General features: G+C 45.6%; 1 protein-coding gene across 1 annotated transcript; it reads left to right on the top strand.

The window, feature by feature from the left end:
* The first annotated feature begins 4,155 nt into the window (after positions 1–4,155).
* Positions 4,156–11,706, top strand: LOC118575098 (kinesin-like protein KIF14). The gene is made up of 6 exons (XM_036175779.1): positions 4,156–4,248; positions 5,211–5,366; positions 6,655–6,774; positions 9,819–9,893; positions 10,714–10,846; positions 11,171–11,706. The coding sequence occupies exons 1-6, from the start codon at positions 4,156–4,158 to the stop codon at positions 11,533–11,535; spliced, it is 942 nt and encodes a 313-aa protein (XP_036031672.1). The 3' UTR covers positions 11,536–11,706.
* Positions 11,707–12,060: the final 354 nt, after the last annotated feature.

Genomic DNA, 12,060 nt, shown 5'->3' with positions numbered 1-12,060 from the left:
TGGGATTAAAGATGTGCACAAACCCAGCTGGGAAGCGCTCTTCTAAATAAAGGTCCTGAGGCATTTCTTTTTATCCAGCTTTCTGTTGCCTGGTTTTCTAGTTTATGAGTTAATTTCCCTAGATGTTAGGAAAACTTAATTGCTGTCAAGTAAGAAAGATTAAATGAAGGGCTGGAGAGATGGGTCAGCCAATTAAGGGCACTGGCTGCTCATCCAGAGGACCAGGGTTCAATTCCCAGCACCCACATAGCAGCTCAGAACTGTCTGGAACATCAGTTCCAGGGGACCTGATGACTCTTCTATCTTCCATGAATACTAGGTATGCACATGGTTCACAGACATACGTGTAGGCAAAACACTCAGACACATTTAAAAAAAAAAAAGGAAGGTTTAAGTGAGTAGGTACCTGGGACATTTTGATTCTCTAGTTATCATATTAAGAGTAAAGAGCTACACAGCCTGTGGACTCATGCAAGTGCGAGGTTAATTGGTCCCTGCGTGGGACTGTGTTTCCACCTTGGTGTACAGAAATAAGAACAGCCTGCTTTGAACTACTGACCATTGATTCTTCAGTGTACTTGCATTCATGTGTGTGTTTGAAAATATTGTGCTTGAAAACTAGTCTTACACTGGCCGTTTTCTGTTGATGTAGGTTTAATGGAAAAATCAAGCACCATTTACTCAAATTCTTCAGAATCATTTCTTCCTGGAATTTGCAAAGAATCGATTGGTTCGTCGATAGACTTCCTTGGACAGAGTTCTGATGAAGAAAAGACTATGGCAGATAGCCTGATCAGTAGCCTTGTAAAGCTTTACAGGGGGCTGTTTGCCATTTCCAAAGCCCATGAAGAGCAGGATGAAGAAAGTCAAAATAACCGTAAGCCATCCCACTGATTCCCTGCCCTTCCCCCCTGTCTGGGGTCGATGATTTGATGCATCTGGCCGACATATCTCGCCACGTTTAGAGGCTCTAATGGTGACGTACGTGAGTTAATCTATCTGCAGACTATTCCTTGCACTAACCTCCCTTTTTCTTCCCAGTGTTCTCTTCTGACCGGGCAGCACAGGCCTTTACCATCCAGAATCGCCTGTGCCGTTGAAGGCAAGCTTGTGCTTCTGATTCAAACACTGGCTGGGAGGTTCTCCCCCTAGGTTACCAGCTCAGCGGGCTCGAAGGATGAAACTGAGACAAGACATTAAAAAGCGGGAGAGGCTATTTACCATTGTTTTTGCAGGTGCATGTTTGATTTCTAATTTTTTGAAGAAATTCATTTGCTTCTAAAGTAGTTATTGCGTTTTTCTACCACCTGTATCTTCCCTAAAATTTACATCTGAGTATTTCCGGGTGCCTCCTGTTTTGGGTCCTAAGATTGGCATGCAATGGTTATAAGCAAAGATTTGGTGTCCTCTATGTGCTGAGTGGTTGAAGTATTGCTTCATTTCGTCCGGCATGACGAGCCCCAGATGGGTGCTGCAGTCAGGCATTTATAGTATGAGGAAAGCAGAGGCCTGTGGGAGTGACGGGCTCAGCCAGTGTTAGGGGGACTACTGGGTAATAGGGTGGACCTGAATCATGCCGTCTTGGTCAGTTTGTACTCTGCTAGCCTCCAGTTAAGGTCACAGGGCAGAGAGGCAGAGTCTTGTTCTGGCTGTGGGCTGGCTTTCAGCTCATGCCGAATTAATAACAAAACTTGTCGATATCATGGCGAGAAAAACTAATTCGTTTCCTGCTCACTTTGTATCAAGAAACATTGGGTTTGGCCACCAGGAAGAAGCAAGGTAGAAGTTTGCTTTATGTCCGCTAGAAGGCAGAGGTAGGCATGGAGGGTCTTATGCACAAAGAGGCAGGGGTCCCGACACCTTGCTGTCCCCACTTGCTGTGCCTGAAGTGTGGCCTTGACCTGGTCATGTTCCGTCATGACAGAAGCACCATCCGAGTTGTATGTGTGCAGCTGGGTGGTGGGTGGGGACAAGGAAAGGACCTTCCTTCAAAGGGAATCTCTGTGAGGCATCAGATGGGACTTATATACGCTCGGCTAGAACTTCACCCGACCACAGCTAGCTTCAGCTCTAATCAAGAAGTGGGCTTTTTATTCTAGGCACCCGTGGACCACGTTAAAAATCAGGGTTCCATCACTGTAGCAGAAGTAGGGAATTGATGCTGAAAAAGTATCTCATTGTTACCATACCAGAGATCTCTATGAGAATTCTCCAATAGATTGGGGGTGTTGGGGAGGGGGAGAAAATACCAAGAGAGGCAAATTTCACTTTTTAAAATGGATATTTAAACTTCCTAGAATATTTGGTTAAGTTTTATGTAATGATACCTACCATATTTTATGTAGTGATTTCCACATTACATTTTTTTTACATTTGAGGGGCCTGTGGGGGTTTATGCACATCATGGTGCATGTGTGGAGGTCCAGGGCAACTTGCAGGAGTCTGCCATGTGGGTTCCAGAGACATAAACTCAGGTCGTAGGGCTTGATGGCAACCTCCTTTACCCACTGAGCCAGCCCCCTTACCAACCTGGACTTTCCACATTTTCCAAGTGGAATTCTTATTGTGACAAGTACTTCCTGACTGGGCTGAGTTAGGGAACTATTTACTCTCCATTGTTTTTTTCCCAACTTTCTTGGTCTCCCCAGCTTGTTTGGGTACCTCTCACTTTGTTTGTTAACCCTGAGTAGCCTATTTATTATACCCTTTTTTGTTGTTTGTTTTGTTTGTTTGTTTTTCGAGACAGGGTTTCTCTGTGTAGTTTTGGAGCCTATCCTGGATCTTGCTCTGTAGGCCTAGGCTGGCCTCAAACTCAGAGATCCTCCCTGCCCTCTACCTCCAGAGTGCTGGGATTAAAGGCGTGTGCCACCACCGCCCGGCCCTCATTATGCCCTTTTAATATGCCATATTGTTAACAAGCATGTGTACTTCAGTGACTGTAGGCTCTCTGTAGGTGTAGGACTCAGAGCGTCTTTTCACAAGGCCTCGTGATGTGATAACTAGCTAGTTGAGTATTTGTTGTTAATCTTAAATTCACACCAGATGAAAGGTTACTTTGGATACAGATAACAAGGAAAGAGAAGAAAGTAACAGAAGTGGACTAAAGACAGATGTGGGCAAACTTCCGGTGAAGAAGATTTGACAGCATAGAGCCATGAACATGGAAGCATGGGGTTGGCCAGAGAGCAAAGCTCTCGGGCAGGAGTAAGGGTGTGACTTAGGTTCACCCCTAATGAAGGAATATAGCTCAGGGTGGTCTGTGGTAGAAATGAAAGAGGCAGTGTAAGAGGGTGTGTGTGTGTGTGTGTGTGGGTGTGTGTGTGGGTGTGTGTGTGTGTGTGGGTGTGGGTGTGGGTGTGGGTGTGTATGTGGAGTGTGTGTATGCATGTGTGTATGAGTGTGTGTGTGTGTGTGTGGGTGTGTGTGCATGTGTGTATGAGTATGTGGTGTGTGTGTGTATGTGGGTGTGTGTGTATGTGGTGTGTGTGGTGTGTGTGTGTGTGCATGTGTGTATGAGGTGTATGTGTATGTGGTGGGTGTGTGTATGTGGGGTGTGTATGTGTAGGTGTGTATAGGATATGTGTGTACACGCGTGTTAGGTTCAACCCTAATGAAGGCATGTAGCTCGAGACTATATTCTGTGGTAGAAATGAAGGAGAGGCAGCTTTAGAGTAGCGTGTGGGGAGGGAGTGGACTACACCCACAAACCAGAGACTCACTGTTGTATCTGAAATCCTGTGTTTTCTTCTATGCGATATTAATTTGTGTCTTTAGGCAATCTGTTTAGCTTCATGAGTCTCTCCATTTTCTTACCTGGAAAATAAAAACAGTAATGTCTACCTGGCAGGGTTGCTGTGATTATCAGATGAAATCATGGTGTAAGAAAGTACCTAAGAGGTAGGTGGATCTCTGAGTTCAAGGCCAGCCCGGTCTACAGAGTAAGTTCCAGGACAGCCAGGGTTACACAGAGAGACCCTGTCTCAGGAAAACAAACACACAAACAGAAAAAACTGACATTAAAGAGAGAGAGTCCCTGGTAGAGTCTCTGCTGTGAAATCTCTTTCCTTCTCTTCATTTTCTGGGAAGAACGCTTTGAACTTGACTTAAGAGTTTCAACTCTAGGCTTGTGGGATGTGTTCTATCAAGGACTGAAGGATGGAGACCCGGGTGACTGGGAGGACTCCAGTGAGGCCAGTGCTGGCCAGACCCTACCCTACTCTAGTAGAGCGTGGGGTGGCAGTCCTTACCGTGAGGTGGTGTCATGAGCGTCTGCCAGACAGCAGGAGGGACAAGCCCTCAGTCACAGAGAGAAGAAGCATGCTGGGCGGAGGTGACGCACGCCTTCAATCCCAGCACTCAGGAGGCAGAGCCAGGCAGATTTCTGAGTTCGAGGCCAGCCTGGTCTGCAGAGTGAGATCCAGGACAGGCACCAAAACTACACAGAGAAACCCTGTCTCGAAAAAACCAAAAGGAAAAAAAAAAGAACTTGTGCGCTGAGTGCATGTGGGAAGGCTGTTTAAAGTAGCTGGGTTTTTGTTGTTGTTTTGTTTTGTTTTTCCTGTTAGTTTTCTTCTCTTCCTCTCCTTTGCCATCTTCCCCTGGAAAAAGAGAATGGATTTAGTAACTGTTGGGGTGTTAACCCGGACAGTTAAAGTTAAAAGGCTAGAGACACACCATGTTGTTCCAGTTTTTGATACGTACTTACCAGCCCTGTCTCAGTTTAGCTTCATGCTGGCTTTACGTCTCTCTTCACTGCATCAAGTCTATGAGGGAGGCAGAAGCCGGATGTGTCCATGTTACAGCTGCATAGCTTCAGGGCAGCGCGCTTTCAGTGTCCCACAAGCATTTCAGTGGTCATCATGCTGTGGATTTTATTTTCACGTGTATGGTTTTAGCTGCATGCGTGTATGCCCATGCTCCACATATGTGCCTGATGCCCTCAGCGATCAGAACTGAAAGTTCCAGATGATTGTGAGTTACCTAATGTAGGTGCTAGGAATCAACCTTTGGTCCTCTGGAAGAGCAGCCAGTGCCAGTGATCTCCTGAGCCATCTCTCCAGCTCTGTTGTCGTTTTTTTTAGTGCTGGGACTGGGGGCTTAAGTCCAACCCCTCACGCCTGCTGACTTCACCCACTGTCCCTTTTTCCCTTATCACCTCTTCAGAAATCTCATGGATGTGATGCACTGACTGACCCATTTTTATTTCACAGGGCTGCTGTTCGGATATCTCCTCCATGGTACGAGAGGCTCAAAACAAAGCCGTCCAGATGATGGAGCAGGCTGTCCAGCGTGTGGGTCAGCTAGCCGTTCTAAAAGGGAGCAAGCTGTGTTTTCTGGAAAACGGCAACAGGATTTCCAGTGCCCAGGTCGTGTGTGATGTTGGCTCTGGAAGACTTGGGAAGGAACACTGGAGACTGCTGATAGCAGTATCACTGCATAAGAATACGCTCACTTCTCTTTTCAGAATCACTTGTACTTTTAATGGTTTGGCAATGACTTAAAATTCTTTGGGTCAGAACTGGATAAAATAAGGCTACCTCCGTTGGTAGTCTGCATAGCAGACGGGCGTTTGTGCCATAGCACTGTATAAAAGATGCGGTAGTACACATTGGAGGTCCAGCCTTAGGAGGCAGACAGAAAGATCAGAAGGGCCAGATCATTCTTGGCTGTAAAGCAAATCTGAGGCCAGCCTGGGCTACATGAGGACTTTCCTCAAACAAAAATGATTAAAATATGACTGGGTGATTACAGGTCTTTATAGCCCTTTTGGAGCTAGGCATGGTGGTGAACATCTTTAGTCCCAGCATTCAGGAGACAGAGGCAGGTGGATCTTTGTGAGTTCAAGGCCATCCTGAACTACATAGTGAGTTCCAGGACAGCGAGACCCTCATCTCAGAAAACGAACAAAATACCCTTTGGGACCTAGGGCTAGGGTGCTCGCCTAGCACTTAGGGGTTGAAGATCATAAGAACAGGGGACAACTTGGGCTACATAGTGAGACCAACCTCACAAACTAAAGGAAGGAAAGGTGCCCTTCGTTCTGTGGTTTTGATTGCTATCAACTGTGGGACCTGGTCTGATACAGTTCACACATGGAAACAACAGCAATTATAGAATATTTGTATTTGCCCATTTCGTTCATGCTATGAACAATACTATATTAAAATGTACTATAGTCTAGCAAATAAGGTCCTACCTAAAATGAACACACTTTTTAGCATAGCACATGGAATACTAATTATAATTTTGCTAATTTTATTTCCCAATAGATTGTTCTCATACTAACTTTAGCTGAATTTAATAAACTGGAAGTGAATTATAGTTTCATTACCTTATAGTTTTGAAAAGTATGTAAAACCAGGCACATGGGATAGCCCAGTGGTGAAGATGCTTGCCACCAAGCCTGATTTCCTTAGTTCCTTCCATCCCTTAGAGCCACGGGGTGGAAGGGGAAAACCAACTCCTCCAAGTTGTCCTGTGACCCTCATATGCATTCTCTCTCTCTCTCTCTCTCTCTCTCTCTCTCTCTCTCTCTCTCTCGCCTCTCTCTCTCTCTCTCTCTCTCTCTCTCACACACACACACACACACACACACACACACACACACACACACCATGAGCTTACCAGCTAAATGTGTAAAACTTGTCCTCACAGGCGTTCACAGCTGCCCTCCAGGATGGCGTAGCCGCAGGGATGAGGAGTCTCTTGGACTCTGGGCTGGAGAAAGCACAGGCCCTCAAGCGAGACCTCTCCAGGCAGAGTGCACATGAGGAGGTAAGATGGATCTTAAAAACGGTTTTGTTTCAGGATGTGTGTTGCCCAAAATACTTTAAAATGTACAAATAATAGTGTAGTACAGGAGTTCCGTTTTCCCATATTATGTGTTTGTGTATTTTAGTTTTGTACTGAATTATTTTTTTAATGAAGAGGCAGAGACCACGTCTGTGACTCTGGTGAGCCCATGTGGAGGGTGACGCCTACTGTTGGCTCTCTGGGTGTCTTCTCCTCTTTCTGTTGGTCTTTACTCCTCTACCTGCAAGCAGAAGCCAGCCAGCACTCGCTGATGCACTCAGCTTGAACTAAGTACTTTTCCAGCGACGTTCACATCAGTGATCTCATACCAAGATGCAGAGCTAGTGAAGGTGTCAGTGACTTCCTACGCCTGCTTCTGCCTCCTTCCAGAGGACACGTACGTGAGCAGTGCTGGGCATGGGGGCTGGAGAGACACCCCTAGTGTTCTTGCAGAGGACCGAGGTTCGGATCCCAGCATCCACATGCTGGCTCACAGCACTCTAACTCTGGTTTCAGGGGATCTGATGTTCTCTTCTGCCCTCTGAGGGCATCAGCCACGTGTGTGGTACACAGATACATGTACAGGCAAAATACCCATACACATAAAATAGAAATTTTAGAAATAACAAAAGAGAGAAATACTAGAACCAGCGGCTGGCGAATGCTAACCCGCCCATCTTGCTTGTACAGGTGGCATTCTCAGAATATGTCCGCCCCTCTCGCTTGTGTGTTTTTGTCCATTTGTTTTAAAAGAGGAGAGAACCAAAGGCGTTCTTCTTGCCCCAAAATCAAGGTCTGTGGCCCCGTGCAGTTTCAGTAGACATGAGGCTGATGGGGTTCTGCAGTGGACTCTGAGGAGGGGATGGGTTGGACTGTTAGGTCACAGTCGACCACCGCGCAGCTGTGATGAGCTTTGCCTCCGCCCCGTCCATCACTGATGTGTTTTATCTACGCTGGAGTTGTTGGCAAAACTTCTGCTGGTGGGGAGTGGAGTAAGTGCCGGGTGGGGACGGAAGGATGCCCGAGCAGTGCTTCTCCTGCCGTTGAAACAGGCGTGGCGCCAGCTCTAATGTTGTTCTGAGGAAATGAAAGAGGATTCTTCACGCAGAACCCTGTCCCCTTCCTCTTGTCCTCTATAGTCTGCCGCTGTAGTTTGTTACATGGTGGGATTTTAATTCATTGTAACCCCCCCCCCCCCCCCGTGCAGGGGTGTGTGTGTGTGTGTGTGTGTAGAGGTCAGAGGTCAACCTCAGATGTTGTTCCTCGGGATCTGTTCACCTTGGTTTTTGAGGCAGAGCTAGACTGACTGGAGCTGGTCAGTAAGCCCTAGAGATCCTCTGTTTTCCTTCCCCAGCAACTGGTATTGCCAGCCCGTGCCACCCATGCCAAGCTCTTGATGTGGTTGCTGGGGATTGAACTCAGGACCTCATGATTTTATGGCATGCGCTTTACCAATGGAGCCATCTCCCTGCTCCTGATTGTGTTCATCCAAATTAAAAGTCCTAAGAGCCTATGGCAGGGGCTGCAGAGGTGGCTCAGCAGGTGAGCGCACTTACTGCTCTTCCAAAGGACGGGAGCTTGAATCTCTGCACCCCATCAGGCGGCTCACAACCACCTGTAACTCCAGCTCCAGGGATCTCACACTTCTTCTGGACTGTGGGCACTGAATTTGTGTGTTCACACACACACACACACATACACACACGCATTCACACACATGCATGCACACACACATGCATACACACACACACACAAATAAAATAATAATCAGGATTTGTATTTTATTTTTTAAAAAAGGACCTGTAGCAGAAAAATAAAATATCCCAAGAAGTAGAAAAATAATAGAGAGATAGAAAATGGGCTCAGGTTGGGAATTTAGCTCAGTGGTAGAGCGCTTGCCTAGCAAGTGCAAGGCCCTGGGTTCGATACTCAACTCAAAAAAACCCCAAAAACCAAAAAACAAAAACCGAGAACGGGCTTATAGAGGGCACTGGAATTATGGTTTCAAAGTGGGGTTCACAAAGTAAAGAATTTATGTGTGCCTAAATTCTTTCTTCTTTGGGGAGACAGTCTTATCCTGTAATTCTGGCTGGCCTGGAACTTGCTTTGCTGTCCAGGCTGGCTTGAATGTGACAGTAATCCTCCTGCCTCTCACTCCTGAGTGCGGGGATTATAGGTGCGCGGCCATGGCCTACTTCTGTTCTTACTGTAAGGCAAGTTTGTGCTGACCTAGACAGCTTAGAGAAAGCCAATTAAACACAAGCAGAACCCCCTTGCAGATACTTGGCTCTACCTGCAGGGGGCAGCAGTGAGCAGTGGACAGCAACCTTTTGATTTAGTCCAAGACACCCTGCTTCTGAGAGCTAGAAGATACCATCTGAGATCTGAGTCTCAGTCTGCAAGATGGAATTGCATATGCAGCATACTATTATCATTGAGAATCAGATAAAATGTATAACATCCTTAGGGCTTTTCATATTTGCCTGATAGCTCAAACCATATCTTCTGAGGGAAATTTTGGAAATTTCATCCCTAGAAATATTTAAATAAAATACAAGTATCATTTTGATAACAGAAATCAGAGTATATTCTTTTTATACTTATATTTTATTATTATTGTGTGTGCGTGCATACATGTGTGTGTGTGTGTGTGTGTGTGTGTGTGTGTGTGTGGACCTGCGTGTCCCATCACACGTGGAAGTCAGCAGACAACTTTTATGAAGTCTGTTCACTTTTTCCACCTTTATAGGAGTTCTAGGATCAACCATACGTCCACAGGCCAGAGCAGCAAGTGACTGCACCTGCTGAGCCCAAGTGTGGCTCTTTGGATACGGAAATCAGTGTGTCATTTACTTTGAAGGAAATTCCATTTGTACTCTCAAGATGTTTTCTGCTTAACTCAGAGATGGGACTTCCATCTCTTCTGGATTCCAGACTAGAGCTTCTGCATCTGGTCTCACGTAGGTCTGAAAACTACATGTTTCTTGATGACTATTTGTATAACAGAGTATTTTCATTCTCTATAGGTCACCAAGAGGATGAAGGCTAGCGCCCTGGCACTGGTCAGCTCTCTTGCAGACATCTTTGCTGAATGGAGACTAGTAAGAGGGGCTTTCGTTGTTTTTGTTTTTATCTTTTATTTTTATTTTATCTTTTATTTCTTTTGTTTTAGATCTTTTTATTTCTTTGTATCTTTAGCTGGAGACAGCTATGTTGAGCGTGTTAACGAAGCATACTTGTTTTCTAGTTTTCCTTTTGTGGTCTTAATGCACGAGTGTTACTAACGGGTTCCTGACGGCGCAGGAACTTCCTAATGCACCATCTGTTTCATAGTTACCGGCGTGGGGCTGCCAGCTTTTGCCTGAGTATAGTCATTGTAGGCTAAAAACCACATTTAATGATTAACGATCAAATAGTGTCGAATGGAGTTGAATTAAAGTGGTCTCACGTCACAGCTCTCACTTTATAGAAAAGGGGACTGGAGTATATAGTCAGCGTGCTGACAAGGACAGCCGTGCCCATGACTGAACTAGTTGAGTAACTGTTTAAAGGGAACACTGGGAAACGAAACTCTTTGAAATGAAATGTTAGCCTTTTATGGTGCTGGACACCATGGCACTGATGCTTTATTCTGCTCCTACGTGCTGGGATGTTAGGGCTTGGATTTAAATTAAGTTAAAATTAAATTCTTATTGCTTTTTAAAAGTAATCATTGTTCATTTTGTATTTTGATCTTGCTTATAGAAATGAAATATTTGCTCTGGTGAGGAAATTAAACATTTTCAGTGTAATTTGTTATTGATGTAGTTTCATTGTATATTATAAACTAATGATAAATTTCTGGGCAATTAAAATAATTTTGACTAAATTTCCAGCCATATAGTCTATTGTATCTATATTTTAAATATTTTGTTTATACAGAAAAGCTTCAGAACTCAAGTACAAGAAGGTTCTAGACAACAAGGTTCCAAGATGCTAACTCTTGCATCAGAATTCCTGAAGTTAAAATACTGCTTGGAGAAAACCATTGAGATGATTACATCCGCACTTAGAGGTATGCACCCCGAGTGGGGTCTGGAACTGGGACTGTGTAATCCAAGTCCCAGACGTGTCTCCCCCTCTCTCTAAGCCTGAGCTATGACTAACTCACTGATGACTACTCCAGTGAGATTAGTTACCAGTGTAGGAGCTTGGGCTGTTGGGTTCCATGGAACCCAAGTCCACACTTCTGCCTGCACAGTCAGGGAAGCCAAGTGCTTGTCCACGAGGCACTTTAGCAGAAAAACCTTCAGTGGTTTGGAGTTGTTAAAGGTCAGCTGTGATAATACCAGCTGACGCCTGGAAAGGGTAACCCTCTTTTTCCTTCCCTCTTATGTAGGGTGCCCCAGTGACCTGCATTGTCTCAGAAGCTGTACTGAAACCATCTGCAGCCTGGTGCACAAGCTTCACAGTGACTTCCTCGGGCCTGCTGCTTCTGCTGGCCACGGTGGGAATAAACCCCCTGATCATGGGGAACTAGAGTCTCTAGCTAGGTCGCTCCTCGTCTGTTTTGAACGAGAAGAAAGACCTGGTTTGTTGAAACCCCAGGAATCTTGTCATCAGAATAGCAAGGAAGAGCAGTGTGAGTCCAGCGGGGCTGACTACAGTGGAGGCGTGCCAACACGTGCTTGTGAACTATACGGAGACACAGCCCCAGCAGTGTCCTCACAGGCCTGCACCCTGAATAGGATCCAGTGGGTGTGAAACCATTGCACAGGCACTTGGTGACCGCCCATGACCAAAAAGAACACTTGGTGACGACGCTCTTCCTCACACAGGAGGACATAAAAGGAAATGTGTGTAAATGTTTAGAGTCCGTGTCTACGCAGAGCCTCATGTCGGGTGTGGATATTACAAACACATGGAGTCCTGGTTTCAGAAGCCTCACTGTATGCTCAGCTGACTTTTAAACAAGGAGTTTACCATGTTAGAACACTGGCATCAGAATGAAGTTAGGGAGAGTCTCAGGAGCACGTGAGTGACAGTGTCTCCAGTTTCTCGGTGCCTTGAATTTTAAATGCTTGCCTGGAACACTGTCCCTACCTGGTTCATCAGTCTGTGTGTAGATGGGGATTTTCTCATGAATGGAAATCTGGACAGTTGGTTACTGTGGCCTGTGCATTCTCTCCTCCAAATATAGCATATAGGATTAGGTTTATGTCCCAACACAAGTTTAACTGAGGCAGCTTGCTACAACTCTGTGGAATGGTTAACTGTTTGCCATCTTCA

Source organism: Onychomys torridus, unplaced genomic scaffold, assembly GCF_903995425.1.
Source record: "Onychomys torridus unplaced genomic scaffold, mOncTor1.1, whole genome shotgun sequence".
Taxonomy (NCBI): Eukaryota; Metazoa; Chordata; class Mammalia; order Rodentia; family Cricetidae; genus Onychomys; species Onychomys torridus.
The sequence above is the reverse complement of the archived record's forward strand: the minus strand, read 5'-3'. Positions and strand labels throughout refer to the sequence as shown.